Consider the following 18,684-nt stretch of genomic DNA (forward strand, 5'->3'; position numbering starts at 1 on the left):
GTGGGCAGTGGGGTTCCGCAGGGCTCGGTCCTTGGGCCCGCACTGTTCAACATCTTCATCAGTGACTTGGATGATGGGGTAGAAAGCACCCTGTTCAAGTTTGCTGATGACACTAAGATGTGGGGGGATGTGGGTGCACTAGAAGGGTGCAATAGGCTACAAGCTGACCTTGACAGGTTGCAACGGTGGGCGGATGAGAATAGGATGGGGTTTAACACTGATAAGTGCAAGGTGTTGCACATGGGGAGGAAGAACCGGCACCACACTTACAGGTTGGGGAACTCCCCTCTTGCCAGCACAGAGACGGAAAAGGATCTTGGAGTCGTCATTGACTCCACGATGAACATGGGCCGGCAGTGTGGGGAGGCAGTCAAGAAGGCCAACCGTACCCTGTCATGCATCCACAGATGCATCTCGAGCAGGTCCAGGGAGGTGATCCTCCCCCTCTATGCGGCACTGGTCAGGCCGCAGCTGGAGTACTGCGTCCAGTTCTGGGCGCCACACTTCAAGAGGGACGTGGACGATATGGAAAGAGTTCAGAGGAGGGCCACTCGTATGATCAGGGGTCAGCAGGGCAGGCCTTATGAGGAGAGGCTACGGGACCTGAACCTGTTTAGCCTCCACAAGAGAAGGTTAAGGGGGGGACCTTGTGGCCTGCTACAAACTGGTCAGGGGGGATCAGCAGGTATTGGGGGAGTCCCTGTTCCCCCGTGCGCTGCCAGGAGTGACCAGGAATAACGGTCACAAGCTGGCGGAGGGTAAGTTTAGATTAGATATTAGGAGGCGCTACTTCACAGTCAGGGCGGCTAGGGCCTGGAACCAGCTTCCAGGGGAAGTGGTGCAGGCTCCTAGCCTGGGGATTTTTAAAAGGAAGTTAGATGAGCACCTTGCCGGGGTCATCTGACCCCGGTGCTCTTTCCTGCCAAGGCAGGGGGTCGGACTAGATGATCTACCTAGGTCCCTTCCGACTCTAGCTACTATGAAACTATGCCTGCGAAGGATTTAATGGCAATGGGATTACATAGGTGGCATTCCAGGCATAGTTTATTTTTCAAAATCTTATGTTGTGATTCCTGAAAATGAAAGAATTTAAATTAACTCTCAGGTGCCAGTCTGAATTTGCGGGGCTAGGAAACTTTTGTTTCCTTCCTGGGCAAATTTAATTTGGAAATCACTGAGAAGGTAAACACAGCACTGCTTTCATGCCACTTTTCAGAGCAGACTTGCATTTAAAAAAAAAAATTGCTAGGCCTAAATTCCAAGTCTGATAATACATATGATGGATGAAGTGATCTTGTAAAATAGGAACAGTATTTTGAATTGCCTGGTTTTAGAACTATTTCTGTGCTTCAGTGTACCCTACAATAAGAGTTCTCTTGATAACACCTGGTATAATTGTTAAAATGTATAAAAAATGTGGCAATACAGACAAGTAATAGCTACAATAATTAATATCTCCAGTGCCTGGTAAGATTAAATGAAGCCAAAGATTGCATGAGCCCTCAGCCATACAAGTAATACATTAAGGCAACAAAGCATGAAGGTTCTGACTTCAAATTATATATGGTACTTGCCCTGGCAGAATTAGTTGAGTATAAATACCTTCTTTTGTTAGTCCTGTTTTTATAAGAGATAGCATCTTCCACTACTTTTCATTCCAGAACATGAATAATTTGAAGTCATGTCTGCATAGCCTTGTCAAATATTTAACTGGGATATATGTTAGCATTCAACTGTTTGTTAACATGATGAAGTATGTTAGTGTTCAGCTATTTCATGAACAGCTGATTCAGACAATTTTGTTAGTTCCCTGATAGACCCAAGGAATTATTGTCTTTAATACTCTCCTACTTCCCTGAGCAAGACCTAGACAGAACTGAGTTTGGCAAAGGTGATTGGTGGTTGCATCCACCCATATTCTGTAAAGGTGAGACGCTTTGAAAGAGCTTTGAGCCCTATCTGCGTGATGTTTTTTGGTTCTCGTGAACATCATTAATGGAAACCTTGGAAGAGAGACAGGGAAGCTTCCCATTACCCCCAAATAGAGGGGGTATTGAGGATAATTTTGCAATTTCCATTAAATATGAAGCCACATGGCATATGAAAATTAATGTCCAAAGCACCAACACAAAGCCTTTGGCTCCATTTTTTTTATTTATGTATGAGATGGTTTAATACTTTTTTCCAAGCAATTAAGAAAGTTCTTACGGACATATTCATGTTGAAAAGGTTTAAATTGACACTTTCCAAAGTGAAACATAGCAATAGTAACCAGGAATATTCGGAGTAAAATTGGCAGATCACAGAATGTGACTAACTGAACGCTAAACATATGTTGTGTTCCAACATGCATACATGAAGCACTGCACCAGTCATCTTTCTAGTACAACCCTAAATGCATATTGTTTATTATAAGTAACTAGAAGCCACTTAAAAGAAAAGTGCAACCCTAAAAACAATGCAAACCTAGCATTTTTTTAAAGTAGCTATTTTTCTTAAGGCAAAGGAATTTAGTATATTTAAGGGTTTATAAAACCACAAAGAATAGATTGTAAGAGGTGAATTTTTCAAAGCTAAGTACATTAAAACCTGTTATGCTTCAAAATCCTCTTTGGTGCAGACTATAATCTCTGCATAGTTATGCAATAAAACAATGACTCTAGCAGCCTTTCAGGAGAACTGAAAATGTATCATAGCGAGTTTACTGGAGAATAGAATAGTTTTCTGCAGAGGCAAATGTGCTAGCACTTATAGGAAGGATAGGGTCTTCACTAAAAGCGTCCTGTTAAAGTGCCTGTGCATACTTTTGCTATAGTCTTAGAGAAAGTGGACACTAATTAAAAAAAAAAAAAAAAAAAAAGTTTTACTAAAGTGTTTTGACCTTTGTAAAAGCTTGCTTGTGCATCACTTGCCTACAAATGCTTTACAAACTTAACCTAAGGAACATTCAGCCGTAACAAGCTTCCTTTCACGTTTCTGTGTGGCCCTTATCCCTGCCAAAATAGTGTGCTCTGAAGGTCAGATTTTTACACTGAGGAAAGGTACTACGAATCAGTGTTCCCATTCACTACTACTCATTTAATGCAGAAGACTGTCCAGATGGCCTTGGCAGCCTCATTATGCACCTACATAATAGCAACCTAGCTTTTGTGTAATTAACTCCCCCAAGTTATATGAGCTTTGTGCTTGTGAAGATAACAGGCTGGAAATGTAATATGTAATATTTCCTCTAGGAAAAAACACTAAGCAAGTAGGCTACCATAGTCTACACCAGTGGGACCAACCTTTTTGACAAGAGTGCCATAAATTAAGCCCTGCATTCTCCTCAAGCGCCATTCCGATCTCTTTTCCCTGCCCAATCTGCTGCTATGCTTTCTGCTCTTTGCCCAATCTGCCGTTGTGCTGCTTGCCCCCTCTTCAACCTACTGTGTGCCGCATAGGATGCCTGTGCCACTTGCTGCAGGATAGCCACCCCTGGTTTACAGTAATAGAAACTTCCCTGCTGGTTTTCAGGGATAACTTTGTGGAGAGTGCCTGCATTCACCCATTCTTTGAACTACACAGTTGTGGACAACATTTTGAGTTACTAAACCTGTTTTTTAATATATATCGAGCACAGCAGACAGGGGGGAAAAAAGCTTCTTTCTTGTTACTGAGTTCCAATGTCCAAAGCTGCCGAGCTGACAAAAACATAGATAAGGTTAGTACAGTATGTAAAGTCTTTCAGTACTCCATTTTATATGCAAAGTAATGTGCACACCACGTGAATGCACATTCAGCAGCTACATGTGGATTAATGTGACTTAGTTAATCATGTCGAAATTTGATACTTGCTTTATGCAGATATCAAATTTAGGTGGGATTAGCCTAAAATTGCCATTTTTAAAGCATATTTAGGGCATGTATATGTGGACACAGCCCGTTAATGCGCCTTAGTGGTGATTTTAGGCTAATTCCATTTAAAAGGAGGGGGTGTATACACTACCAATGAGAACAAAGATGACAGCCACACCTGTTGAAAGGAGTTAATTCCATTTTCACTTAAGCTTTAATGCTACAGAGCCTCTTTATCAAACCTGCTTAATTTCCCCCATAATGATTCAAATAATAGCTTTCAGCATTATGCATACAGTACAGAAGAAAGAAGTTACCTTTCTGTGTCACAACCATGGGACATAGCAATTCCTTTGCTAGCCTACAGTATGTCTCCAATAGACTGCAAGCTCAACTGACCCACATGGAGTCAGAGGGCAGGGGCTAGGGCCCAGTTGCCTTTGCTGGTTTTCCCTGCAGCAGCATAGGGAGAGCACCTGCAGACTGAGCTTTTTCCTGCTGCTATAAAGGTAAGCAGCTGCTACTGAAGCTTCTCCCAGAGCCAAAAATCATCAAAGCCCTATGTCTGTTGGCCTGTCCATATTCAGCCATAGGCTGTGTAGGATGTCAAACCCCTGCAATATGTCTATAGTAGCAAACTGCTGCTACCATAGCTAAAACCCTCAGTGATTGTCTTTCTGGACTGACATTTATTTGTATGCACTGCAAAGCCTGCCTGTTGACTGAATTTTTTCAGTTGCACTCATTAAACTTTTTATGAGGGGAAACCTGGTCACAAATAATTTGTGGATAGGCTGCTGTTGGAAGTTCTCGGATGTGCCACTACTTAGAAGACTGATTCCCCATAAATCTTATTTTTCCCTTGTGAGGGTCTTAAATCATTACATCAGCATTTTCAACCACCAGAGAGAGCATAATCTTGCTTCCTGAAGTATCTACATTCATTAAGACTGGTTTAAGCAGGTCTGTGCAATACCACTAAATCTTACCTTCTATGTGGTAAAGGTGGATTAGAATAAAAGACAGTCAACAGGAAGAGGAATAGGGAAGTTCAACACAAGATTGGAAATGGAATGAATAATTGATAATTTCCCTTTGCACATGGCTGGTAGTATTTTTAAAGTAAGCCATGTGTTTCTGTAGATGTTGGGAGAATGGATCTGTGAACCAAGTAAAAAAAATCATTTTCAGAAATCCATAAAGTCTAGATAAACATATACTGCCATAGAACCATTTATGATAAGGAAAATGAGTTGAAAAACTTCAGAAATACTTTGTTCACTTTAGTCAAAAAGACTTAAAGCTTTTCTCTTTGCTCTTTGACATGAGGTTTAGCTGCTGTGATTACTTACTGACTTTAGTAAAAAAAAGGGTAGCTATTTAATTGCTATTAACTTGTGGTGCTACCCTTGCAGCTTCATATGTTTGGGGTAACCATTTACCAAGATTCTCTGAGTGGATATCTAGTGATAAAGAAACAATCCCTGCATGTTCCTTACACTAGTATAAGGAGCAGGTGTATTGTTGAGAGAGTGCTGTGGGCCATCCAGAAGCATGGACTATTCAATGACAGTACATCAGATGCTCTGGATTAACTGCTCACAAGTCTCCAGCTAACTTGAGGTAGCTTGCCCGTCAGTGGGAGAGGATTAAGCTACTACACATTATGTGTCATTTACCACAGGATAAAGGAGCACAAATAAGCAGACATTCTGACATTGTGTAAACCCTCTGAGTAACTTGTTTGTGTTCTTATGACCTTAATTTCCCCTCTCCTTCCTTGATAGAAGCTGTCCTGGTAACTGCTTTATAATCCTAGAAGATGACCAGCAACCTCACACTCACAGTTTTGCCCCTTCCAAGTTAGCAAGTGTTAGTGTTGAGAGGGACTTTTGGTTGTCATAAGTTGTTCACAACTGAAAGATAAAGCCACCTCTAAATACACATTTCTGAAAGGAAAAATTAGAGTCTCTTATGTTGAAGGGAGAAGGCATCACTAAAAAGGAACTGAGATAGCTATACATTTAACAGTGCAATTCTCCCATTTAATAAGATATATATTAGGTATTTCTCCAATTATATGTGGGCAAAGCAAACAACAGATTTGTTGTTGGTTCATAATGAATATTATGATGCATGAATCTTTAGAGTCAAATTAATGCTTTAGTCCACATGGACTTTTTCAAAATCATTTTCCTTTAGAAAAATCATTAACTTTTCAACCAAGCTGTCTTATGGTGAGAGTGTGCATCTGGCCAGCAGTGGCATGTCTGCTAGAAGTAGCCAAAAGGGATTGGTCATTACTTGGAGGACTCTTGGGCACAGCCCTAAAAGTCAACAAATCTTAAGTTTATTAACAGAACTTATTGCTTTATTGCAAGTGATAAAGTCTGACCTAGTCAGATCTAGAAACTCATTGGTGTAAGTGCAATGGTTAGAAGTTCAGGAAAAAAGGAAGTCATCACTTGTATATCTCTGCTTGCCAACAAGGCCCTTTGAACTAAAGCATGACTCTCTTTTCATGGCTTCCTGCTATGTTCATCAAAATGTTGGGGGTTTGTATGTGTAAGGATATGGTTGGAAATAGGTTTTAAATTTCTTGGTATTTCTCTTTGTAGTCCTTTAACCTCTGGGACAATTTACAATAAATTATATTTAATCTGAAGACAAGCAGAAGATTTTGCTACCTGTAAATAAGGATCCCTTCAAATTACTTTAGAAACATGGTGAGCCAGTATGATCTAAATGTAGAGGACATGTTCAAATCTGCAGAGCTAGATGGGATATACCATAGATTACCAAAGGAGTTTATTGAAATAATTTCAGCCATGGGCTACCCTTTTTGCAGACTCATGGAGATCATCTGGGTGAGGTCCCAGATGATTGGAAAGGAGCAAATTTAGAACTGTTTTTAAGACAAGGAAAAAGGAAGATATAGGGAATTACAGAGCAGTCAGCTTGACCTTGACCTGCTTCATGATCTTTCTAAGTATCCTCAGGGATTCTATAATAAAGAAGCTAGAAGAGGTTATCAGAAAACACTAGCCTGGATTTACTAAGAATAAGTCATACCTGACCAATTTGATTTCCTTCTCTGACAAGGTGACAGGTTCTGTGGATGAGGGGACAGCAGTGGATATATGTACATTGATTTTAGCAAGACTTTTGGCATAGTCTCCCATACCATTCTCTGTAATAAGACAATGAAATGCAGAATATATGAAAGTACAGTTAAGTGGATACATAAATGGTTGGATTATTATGTTCAGTAAGTAGTAATGTCTAGTTAGAAGGCGGTATGAAGTGGGGTTCCCAGGGGTCTGTCTTGGGTCCAGTATGGTTTAACGTTTCCATTAATGATTTGGATGATGGGATTGAATACACACTTAGCAAATTTGCAGATGACACTGAGTTGGGTTAAATACTAGAAACTCTGGAGAGTAGGGCTAAATTCCAGGATGACCTGGATAAATGGCAGAAATCAGCCAGATGAAATCAATGAAGGACAAGTATTTGAGATAGGAGAGTTGCACTCACAAACACAAACTGGGAAATAATTGTAACAGCAGACTGGATGGAATTAAGATGAATGTCACTTGCAAATCAAGGGAAATGATTCTGCCACTCTCTGTTCAGCACAAGTGAGGCCTCAACTAGAGCACTGTGTCCATTTTTGGGCCCCACACCTCAAAAAGGATGTGTACAGATTGGAAAGAGTCCATCGGAGTGCCAGAACTGATTAGAGGCCTTGGAGATGAGACTTGGGAGGAAAGGCTATGGTTATTTAGTCTGGAGTGAAAGGTATGGTTATTTAGTCTGGAGTGAAACAAGGTTTGCTACGTCTTCAAATACCTGAAGGGCAAATATAAAATGGATTGGGATGGGCTTTTCTCTATGGCCATAGGAAACAGAACTAAGAGCAATGGCCTCAAACTGCAGCAGGGAAAGTATAAGTTCAGATTAAGAGGAACTTTCTGACTATGAGGGTGGTTAAGCATTCATTGGAACAGGCTACCTAGAGAAATAGGACATTTCCAGGGATGGCAATTCCACAGAAGCAGGTTAGACAGACACTTGACTGGGATGATTTAGTCCGAGATGATCCTGTCTGGGGCAGAGGGATGAACTAGATGACTTCATGATGTTCCTTCCGGTCCTACTTTCCTATGATCCACTTTATTCATAAAATCACCATCTTAGCTGTCACTTAGACATGAAGTTTGTATAAATAGTCAGTTGTATGAGCAGCTTAGTACAATCAGTGGACAGACTATTATTCTTAATGATCCCTCATCCTGTGGATTTGTTCCATGTATGCTGCACAAGCATCGGGCTGGGTCATGAGGACAAATACAGACTGGTTATGATAAGGAAAACAGTTGCCAGTAGGACTTGATTTTTCCATCATAAGGTGGCGGGATTGTGTTTTGGGGTGGCTTCTCTACTGCTCACGGGCAGCTCAGTTGCCCCTAATTTATTAGAAAGCCAGTAAAGTTTCATAGCTCACTCAAGCAGTTGTAGTGAAATCCAAGATGTCTATTGTATTACCCCAAATATAAGCAGGGACAGCGACCACAGTTCTGCCTGTAATTTAGCTGCTATGAGCACAAGGAATGGTCTTCAGACTCAGGACCATAGTAGTGCACTAAGTTAATACTTGGAAAGTGATTAACGGTCATTAGGGCTATACAGTCTCTTCTCAACTTGTGAATTTCTTGAACTTGAATCTCTCCAGCTGATGGCTCAGTTTCTCCCCACCACAGCCACTAACCAGAATAAGTTTCCTTGCATCAAGCCCTATATTGTCACTGTTCTAGTGTCTTTTGCAGCTGTTTGAAAATGAAACTGAACAAGAGAGAAATAGATTCTAAAGAAACAGTTTTGGTTTCCCTCAGATAATTTCCACACCCATGAGGCTAATCAACGCTAGGGAAACTTTCTAAAAAAAAACTCCCATAGAGCAGCAGGAAACTTTCAGAACAGTTCCCTAGTGCTATCCTCTGCAGATATGTAATTAATAAATAAATTAGCCCTTTAGGACTGGTAGTTTAGAGGCATTGGTTAACTATAGCTCCATTTTTAAATTCAGTGAGCAGAACAAAAGCTTACCATGTCTGAAAAAGTGGGCTTTTTAAACCAGAGGACATGGTTCAGTGCATCAAGGCAGATGACACAGAACCATTCAAACAGTTTCTTCTGCAGCTTGCAAAGAAACCAAATATTTCTCATTTTAAATATTTGAAAGACAGATGGCAGAGGCCACAAAGAGCTAATTACATAAAATCTAGCCTTCATGTTGCATTTGGTGTACATAGTGACAACCAATAGATCATTAATAGGCTATTCATGCCAGTTTCATCTTCACATTGTTGATTCAGGTTTTTTCCTTTTTATTTAAACTTTTTTTAAGGAGCAAAGATTAATTAATCTCCCTGCACAGTCTCCCTTACATATTCATCAATTAATCAATCCATCAATCTCTACACATTCAGTTGATGCAAGCAGGATTATAGCCCCAAATTTTGCCCTTCCAATTTGTATATGCAGTGCACAATTCCACCTGTCATATTGGTCGGCTCTAATTTTGAAAGCAGGTAGTGAATAGAAATGGTCTGGCAACATGGTTTGGATGCTAAGTTTCACTGTACTATGTACTTGTAAGAGAGCTGGGGTAGAAATGAAAGGCATGTTCATTGATGTGGTTAATAGACAGGACAAGCCATATGTTAGCTAAAACTAAACAAATACTTTGAGGTGACTTAGGATAACACACGTATCTCTCTTAGCTAGTGACCTTTACAGAACATTGGCCATCATCAGCTTGAGCAACCTATCTATTTTTTATTATTATTCTTCCTCTTTTAGCCCCTCAGCATGTGCCCAATGGAGATAGCAGCCCCACTGCATGTCCTGTAGATTTTGTGGTGGCAGACTTGCTATCAGGGATTAGCAGAAGCAGCTGCAAGGGCAGAGTTGGAATTTAGCCTATCTCTTAGTTGACACAGCTGGGGGTCAGGGTTTTTTTGTAATCAGGGTCTTCACATCAGAATGTTCCACACTTCCTGCCCAGCAACTCAGCTGTTTGAGAAACCAACTGTTAACTGACAGATACCTCCAGTGCTGTGCTAGGCAGCTTACACAAAAACAGGGATGGGGGAGGGCAGCTTTTCCCCACAAGAAAAATTTTAAATTCCATCTCTCAGATTCTAAGCTAGTGGTTCTCAGCCCATGCCCCACGGGCCACATGCAGCCTAATCAGCACACTGCTGCAGCCCATGTGACATCCTGTTAAAACATTGTTTAAAATAGATACACAGGAAGTAAGTTGCATGTGTGACGCCCACAACACACTGAGAGCTGCAACTGTGGCCCACTATGGCAAATAGATATTCTAAGCAATACGAACACATGACTCACTGTGTTCGTATTGCTTAGAATACCTATACGTAAATTGCCAGACATGGAAAGAGTCTCAGTGCAAGAAAGGGAGTTTCTGAAGTTATCCAAATAGAAGAGCTTCCTTGCATTTGCAATTGGCCTAGACAAATTGATGAAGAAAATAGTATAGGGAAGAGGTGTGATTTGGCTTGTTTCCATTTGTATTCTGTGAAATTCAAGTCTTGAAAGTCCCTGTAATCCACTTGATCGCAGTCCGGTTAAAGCTTTCCCTTGGATATTCTTTCTGGTCAATTTTAGCATCAGCTCAAGCTAGGGTTAGGTGCAGAGGTGGGATTTCACCATTAGCCTTTTCCCACAAGTATTTATATTCCTTGCACAAGTGTCCTTTCAACTCCTCACCTGTGACCTACCAGTAGCAGTTGCTGGTGATTGTTTACATGTAACCAGGTGGCAGCTCTTCATGTGGAAAAGCTGCTCTTGAGTTAGGTACCCAAGGCAAAATTTCAAAAATAAGACCTCAGAATTAGGCTCCTAATCCTGTTTTTGGCACCCAAGACTGACTTTCAGTACTGCTTGGCCTCAGCATCCTTTAGTAAGATGTGCATGGTGCTCAACACAGTTTAAGGATCAACCCACCTCTTCGGGAGTCTCTCTTCGGTGTTTGCTTTTTATGATACTGACTTTTGCCCTCCATCCTAAGAACCGAGGTCTCCTAACTAAATCACCGCAGCTAGCAAAAACATAGGAAGTAGAGCTAGAAATAATCTTACATACTTATATCCTCAGCTGTTTCCTCAATTTTATTACAGACCTAGACAATTGTAAATATGTTTAAGACTTAGCTCCAGTCCAGTGAGATTTTGCTTAATCTTGCTTGTCAGCTAACATTCTCTCAGTCTAGTTGACATTAATGGTTTTTGCTCCATTAAAAACTTGAATGGATTAGAGAGGAACACTAATTTAGTTTGTCATGGGTCAGAAATACAAAGTACTAGGACTTTGTCTATTAGTCTAAGGAATTTAAGATTAAATGTTTTTCATAATTCTGCAAAGTGCCAGTCTTGCAGGCAGGTTATATCAAATTGTGGATGAAATTTCTTGATGAACAGTTTTACATAAATAGTTAATTTGACCCTGGTTAATATTCAATACCTATATTTCTGCCTGGTTAGGGTCCTGGTCCCCAGTGCCACTGTGTGCATAGTATGTTCTGGGAACTGTACCAGGAACCTTTACAGTTTTAAATATTGGAAACAGCCAAAGTCTGCATGTTACCATTAAAATCACTCCCCCGGTAGCTGGATGAGAGGTGTATTCTAATAAAGGAAAATGCTAACCAGGAGAAAGAACTTATGCTGTGGATCCTAAATGTATTTTCATTATGACCCTTAACAGCAACCAAGCTTTCATTTTATTTTACCTTCATGGGCAGTAGGAGTTTATTTATAATATTTTTTATTATGTATTTTGGTATTTTGTGGCACAATAATTGTTTCTGTCCTTGTTTTTCTTTAATCTCCTGAGTACGTGAGACTAAGGAAAATAATTCAGTGACTATCCTCAGAAATCCTTGATGACTGATCTGTTCCTCCAGTTTGTTTTCAAAGTGCTGAAACTTCTAAACCCTAGAAACAGTTCTGTTTCAGTTGTATTATTTCTGTAGAGCTGCTCCATGGCTTTAATTAAGCTTTCTTGCATAAGATCACATCTGCTTCAGTTGCTTTTTTGTTGTTTACTTGTCCCTCCCCCAACCTAGATATCATTTGATGTACAGGATTAGGATCTCGGGTGGAGAATAACATGCAATTAATTTTAAAGTAGTAAAGATCTTGTCTGCATATATATACCTGTAGTCATGAAGACAGAGTAAATAAGGAAAAGCTCATTTATGAAGAGCTTAAAACCTGCAGTAACATTTAATATAAAAAGTGCTAAAGTTGATAACATTCTGCTATTAAAATTAGACTCAGGAATGAGGCATTATATCACAAGGGCTCCGTGTAGGAGAGAGTTTTATAAATGAGATCAAATGCTATAAAATCTATTTATGCTGAATGTGCTCTATTTGAGAGTCTTTCTAATTAAATGATCCTGGCTGATTGCTCTGTCTAAATGTTTCTGTTTATATAGATTAATAAATACAGTCTTCTTTTATTTCTCTTTCAGGTGGGGTGCGTGGAATAGCACGAGGAGGCATTGCAGGCTTGCTGCTTACTGGTCTCTATGCTCTCTATAACAACTGGGAGCACATGAAGGGCTCAGTAGCACGACAGTCTCTCTGAGCAGAATTTATGAGGACTGGAGATAGGAAATGCTTATGTAGTTCACCAATCAAATTGATTACAAAAAAATCAGTCTGTTGTTCCTTCATATTTTATCTACAATGTGTGTGAAGCTGAATGGCAGCTGTTGTACTGTGAGAGTTTGACACCTTTTACTGGGACTGGCACTTCATTTCCAGCCAGCAGACTGCTGGAAGCAGTAGTACCTGGAGGACCAGCAAAGTGGCCATTAACCTCCTTCTGAAGACAAAGTTACTTGGCTCTTCATCTTTGTCATATGGGCCTGAACTAGGTCTGCTTCCCTAACATGGGTCATGAAATTATCAGTGCTGTGCCGCCAGGTTTGTTCAGTTATGTGTATTATGATAGCACTACTTTATGGCTAATAAAATGTGCACCTAGAGCAAAACACTGCATTCCTTCCAACAGAAGCAAATGGTGCTGTAGCCAATGTCACTTCAGCTGGAACAAATTGGAACCCTAGTCAGTAGTGGAAAAATTGTAGATGAGGTTCTTACAGATTACAGCACAGATTAAGCAGTAAAAACGGTATATTAGGTAGTTTATTGAAGAGTGATGCTAATTAAGTTCTTTTTCTAGTCTTTGATCTTTCTTACCCCAGTAAGGGAAGTAAATAGAATTCAGTAGCTTTCTTTTGGTTATAAAATAGTTTTGTTTTGAAAGAACAGTGTCATGGGACATGGTATAGAAATTCATAAAAGAAAAAAGCCATGAGCTAATTGTCTCATGGTGTCCACTAAATAGTGAAATGAAAGAAGTAGTGGTTAGCTGTGTCCTATTACCTCACTTTTGTCAGAGCAAGTATTGAATCATGTATTGCTGTTGGCTTTTGGAGTGGTATGGCAACTTACCTTTGTTTTGAAATAGCTTTAGCTTTAGTCTACAGCACTCAGGTGCTTCAAAGTCTTAGAATTGGTTTAGACAGCAAATGTTGGAGACAAAGCAAAATGAGTGCTTGGCTCAGAAGACTGTATTTTACCGTTGGTTTATCTTGGTGCCACATTCTTTTTGTACAGATTAAATTAAGCTTTGTAGGGGTAAAAAATCTGCACCTTCATTCACAGTAAATAACCATTTCTCCCTGAATTGCCTTCACTGTGGTCTCTGAGTAGAATGGATCTGATTTTATTCTAATATACATTGGTGTCATTCAAAAGATGTTCCAAAAAATAATCTGTGGAATTAATCCTGCTCTTCAAAGTGGAAGTAAGAGTTGAGTCTTGGGTAGATGGAACCACAGCAGGAGGGTGTATTTTCCTCAGATGTTACTTAACTGTCCTATTAGCAGCAAAAGCATATGATGGCTACAGGCATTCCTTTTACATAAATGGTCTTTTGTTGAATGTGTCCTAGTATATTACATTGCACAAGACACTAATTCAGGGAATTTAGGAATTACAGTAAAGGTTTTGGATATTGATTGGTATAGGTCCTCAGGCCTTCCCTTGCTTTTTTTTTTTTAAGCTTTGTTTGCAGCTAATGTTTCCCTCAGCAGCGCTTCTCTTTAGCACAATAACATTCTTGCATAGTGTTGGAAATCTGAGTAGTGATAGCTGGGACAGCTGATTGCTAACAAGAGAGCCTCTTAGAGGGAGAAGTCCCTGTGAGGGATTCCTGGCAAGTAACAGCCCTGTTAGGTTCCATTTTCGCAGCAGCCAAAGGTTTGGTTTTCCACAAGGTTCTGTTTTCCCATGGGTCACAGGACTATGGAAGGGTCACAAACTTTAAACTTTAAAAAAAAGATTCTCCTTTAGAGGAGAAAAAGGTGGGAAGTCATGGTTTTTCCCCTTTCAGGCTGATAGACTTCCAGCTTGCAAGGGGCTGGTTGGGCCCCCTGCTGCCCCACACACTGCGGGTTGGGATGCAGGGGCAGGGTAGCAAGTTGGGAGTAAGGGGTAGTGGGTCAGGAGTGGCCATTGATATTTATGACTGGGTCCTGGTACAAAAAAGGTTGAGAACCACTGTTCCATATAATAGCTATAAAGCCTCACCTGAACCTTGTAAAGTAGTTACAGCCTAGTTCACACCCACTAGGGGATATAGTTTATTCAGAGTTCAAGTTAAGACAGTTCATGCTATACAGTAGTCCTGGATGACTAGAGCAGTATAAAGAATGGCTTTGGGTGGTTGTGTTGTGTAATAGAACCTGGTTGTAAAACAAGGTGTGAGCTATAAGCCAGTGGCTTTCAACCTGTGGTCTACAGGCACTTGGGGGTCCACAGATTGTGTCTGAGGGGTCTGTGAAAGATAATTATGATTAATCAAAAGGTATGTGAATACCCACATTTAAAATTCAAAGGGGTCCACACCTCCATTTGAAGTTTCCAAAGAGGTCTACAAACAAAAAAAGGCTGAAAAACCACTGCTGTAAGCTATTGAGCAGTCTCCATGCTGCTTGCAACAGGCAAGCAAACTTAAAGGGTTTGCACCTATTTATTCAGCAAATCACAGAACTACTTTTTTTCCCCTGAAAAATAATTTCTTCAGCCAATTCAGGTCCCAAGGAGGTGGAATCAGTAAAAGTAGAAAGCAACTCCTGCCCAAGAAGAAGAATTTACCTTACTTTCCTTCCTTGACATAATCATACAGCTTTTTGTAGCAGTCTTTTTTTTCTTTTCCTTCTCTGAGAAACCTTTGCTTTTCTCAAGAGCAAAGATGTCTGGCAGCAGCTATTTATACCCTTTATATCTACTAAGCCTTCATAGTTGAACCTAATTAATCTGCAAATTCTCAAATAATAGGGCTCCAGTTGCTAGCAGGTGCTTAATGCTAGTGTCTAATTGAGTTCAGCATATATCTGCCATTGAAATCAATGAAGTAAGCTTGGTCCTCCCCATCTTGTTAGGTAAAGAGGAAGAGTAACTGCTACAGCAACTTTCTGATTTGTTTTCTTCCACTCCAGCATCTGGACTTCTAGGTAATATAATGTAGAAAAATAGCATCTCCTGCCAGTGTAGGGCCATATCACCATAGAATCTGTGTGTCCTATTCATGGGTTAAAGAGGTGTCTTGCCCAGTACATCCAACAGTGAACTGGAAAGTGAGTTTGCCTGCCTTGAAGGTGAAGGAGGCATTTCCTATCACCATCACGTCCTTGATACACTTTTAAAAATCCTTTTACAGTCACTTTTTTCAGGGCTTTTGAGACTCTGTAAAAGAGCCTTGAACTGTTTGGGTTTTCTCCCATAGAAAATGCAAGCAATGTTGCTTTTATCTTCCTGTTTTGGTGGAAGACTTAATTTTTCTCCAGGGGGATCTGGGCACTCTCAAGTGAAGTAGAAAGGGCTGTGAATCATCTTTGCTCTTCCAGGTATATAGGAAGATTACTGGTTAGATGGGTTTAAACAAAAGGTTTTTAGTGTCAGTCAAATCAGTTCCTTTCTCAGTTAATTTGGGCTGCATGACTAGGTAGCTGGAACCTTCCTACCAAAAAGGCAAGTAAAACCAAATTTCTAATACAAGAAACTGAAGGACATGCCCTCTCTTCTTGCTTGCAGGACAAATAAAATTTAGTAGGTACAAAACTAGCCTAAATGTGCTCAGATTCATCAGCATGCCAAAGGCAAGATTAATATTTGATGCAAAACAAAGTAATGGTATCCATTCTGCAACTATCTTAATCTCTTTGCCTACATTCTACCATCTGTAGTAGACTTGTGTCAGTGGATGAAGGTCAGTGGTTTTGTTGTATTCAACCTTAAATCTAAGGTAAGAGAACAGCCACAGCTACTTATTCACTAATTGGACCACCTTTTTATCACTTCAACATCAAGCTTTAGCAATTCTACAGCTTTGGGAAAAGCCTCCCACATTTGGATATAAAGTTGTTTTTATATAGACAGGCAGGAAAAAAATTAAATAACAAAACCCTGAGGCATTAGAGAGCCCTTGTCACAGCTTCTCTCCACAGCTGGAGCTTGGCCCTGAAGAGAAGAGAAATGTGAAGCTCCTAGAAGGCGAGAAGAAAGCGTGGGAAAGGGTTCTTAGGACTCAGGATACTTAAGCCAAGTTAATTGAGCTTATTGAGAATTTACTCCATCAGCTTGAAAGATAGGGACCTAATACTCGCATTAACTGTCACCAGCTATCTTTAAGCAGGGATTCCTAAATATTTCCAAACTGTGGATCACAGCTGACGAAAATTCCTCCCAGACCTATCTTCCCTCCTATTGAGAGAATAACATCCTTTATGAACTTATACATGTCTCTGTCCAGACATCTTCTTTTAAACTGCCCTCCATTGGTTGGAGGGGGACCAGTAGAGTGCAAAAAAAGATTTTTGAGACACTCTGTGAAGTGGTACTTTAAAGTATGTGACCTGCCTATTTTAGCTCCTATCTATTTCGGGTGGAACAGGAAACTGACTCAGTAAGAACCCTTTGAAAAATGGAAGAGATGCTAGAAGTGGGGTAACCAGAGGTGGAAGCTAACAATTCTATTCTTACTTGCAGAAAAAAATTGGGATAATAGTGAAAGTAGTATGAAGGTCAAGGGTTTGACTAGAATACAACACTTGGCAAGAAAAACAGCTGAGAACTTAGAGAATGAGTTCAGTGGATATGGGAACCAAAGTAGAGGAATAAGACTGGTTCTAAACTGTTCCAGAGTTTGAAGGGTTAAATGGAGGAACAGCTGTGGGTAATCAAGGCATGTTTGAACTGCAGATGCAAGGAAAGAGGTATGGAGTCAAAGGGCAGGAAAAAGATACGGAGAACTAGAGGCCAGGTACCCTTGTGGAAGAGGAGGGACAGCAGGGCAGGGTTGGTTAATTTTGGCAAGGTGATGTTTTTTGCTTTTTCTCTGTCTCAGCTGAATGCAAGCAGCCAGCTCTGGACACTACTAACCACATTTAAAGTAGCTATTCCTGAAGACCCCAACAAAGTCTTCATGTCTGTGGTTATAAAAAGCTTGTACTGAAGTTTTCAGTCTGCCCCTTGTAGATCCTGAAAGGAGCAGGCAAAGCTTTTGCTTTTCCACTTCAGCAGGAGACTTTTTCCTCAACCATATTTATCAGAGGGGAGAGTTGAAAAAGTACCTTTCATCAGATAGTGACTGGGATCTCCAGTCTCTTACAGGCAACCTCCACTTACCACTATTTTGCTATAATGCTTATTTTAAATTGATACCTGATTCCACTTAGTGCTCAGCAAGTTTTGATAGAACACTCAGTTGTCAAAAACTTCTGGTTTTGCTTAATGTCTGGTTTTTCAGGAACCAATGAAGAGCATTAAGTGAGGGTTGCCTGTAATTCTTTGTTGGAGAGTTGCCTCCCCAAGCCTCAGGGGTATATGTGACAGAAGGGGTCACTATGCTCAGCTACTGGACAGTTGTAATTGGCAGCCAGGCTTCCCCGTGGCCTACATAGTAGTTCCTAGGAGAAAATCCAGCCTGTGCTTAGCAGCTTGCATCACAAAACAAATTCTGTCTGGAGAAAAATTTTGAGAAGGTTTGTACAAGTCCAATGACTCTTATACCACTAAACCTCTGGGCAGTATAGCAAGCAGAATACCAGAAGGCTTCTGTTGTGGTGGAATGACTTGTATAGCCATCACCAGAAACCATTTAACCTATAGGCTTTTTCAACTTAAAGGGCAGTGGGGACTTTTCCTGACTAACAAGTAGTGACTAAATACTATATAAAGCAGCAGTTGCATTCCTATTGTAAACAAGGGTTCCTATAAGTTCCTTTTTCCTAGGGACTGTTCTGAGGTCTTCAGTAGGTCTTAAGGAAGTACGGGCAGTTTCATCTTGGAAACAACTAGTTCAGAGGCATAAGCCTCTTGCAGTCAGCAGCTTACGTCCTCAAAGAATATGGAAAAAACTGGATCTTTTATAACTTACTCACCAGCTGCTAAAGGCAGGGAGCACAATTATAATTTAACCTTTTTCAAGACTAACAGTAAACTTAAGTGTCCATTGTGAAGTGTCAGGGAGGATATGTTTGCCATACTGCTACTTCTTGGGCCGCTGGTAGCAAGTGTAGAGGTCATGACTAGAGGTTAATTGAAACATAGCCTGGTAAGTAAGTAAGTAACAGCTGGGGCTCAACTGGCCTTATTAGGTTAAAACTATTTTGAAGGTATTCTGAAATAATGTGCATCACATCTGTCCCCATTCCCCCCCACCAACACACACACGCCATGCAAAC

General features: G+C 40.4%; 1 protein-coding gene across 1 annotated transcript in view; it reads left to right on the top strand.

The window, feature by feature from the left end:
* The window catches only part of TIMM23B (translocase of inner mitochondrial membrane 23 homolog B), a 28,631-nt gene extending 15,009 nt beyond the window's left edge, over positions 1 to 13,622 (top strand). Inside the window, exon 7 of the mRNA XM_090057855.1 lies at positions 12,400 to 13,622. Within this exon, the coding sequence (XP_089913981.1) occupies positions 12,400 to 12,515 (116 nt within the window). The 3' untranslated portion in view covers positions 12,516 to 13,622. The remainder of the gene's footprint in view (positions 1 to 12,399) is intronic.
* Positions 13,623 to 18,684: the final 5,062 nt, after the last annotated feature.

The sequence above is a fragment of the Crocodylus siamensis genome, chromosome 7 (assembly GCF_052110815.1).
Source record: "Crocodylus siamensis isolate JL-2025a chromosome 7, ASM5211081v1, whole genome shotgun sequence".
Classification (NCBI taxonomy): Eukaryota; Metazoa; Chordata; order Crocodylia; family Crocodylidae; genus Crocodylus; species Crocodylus siamensis.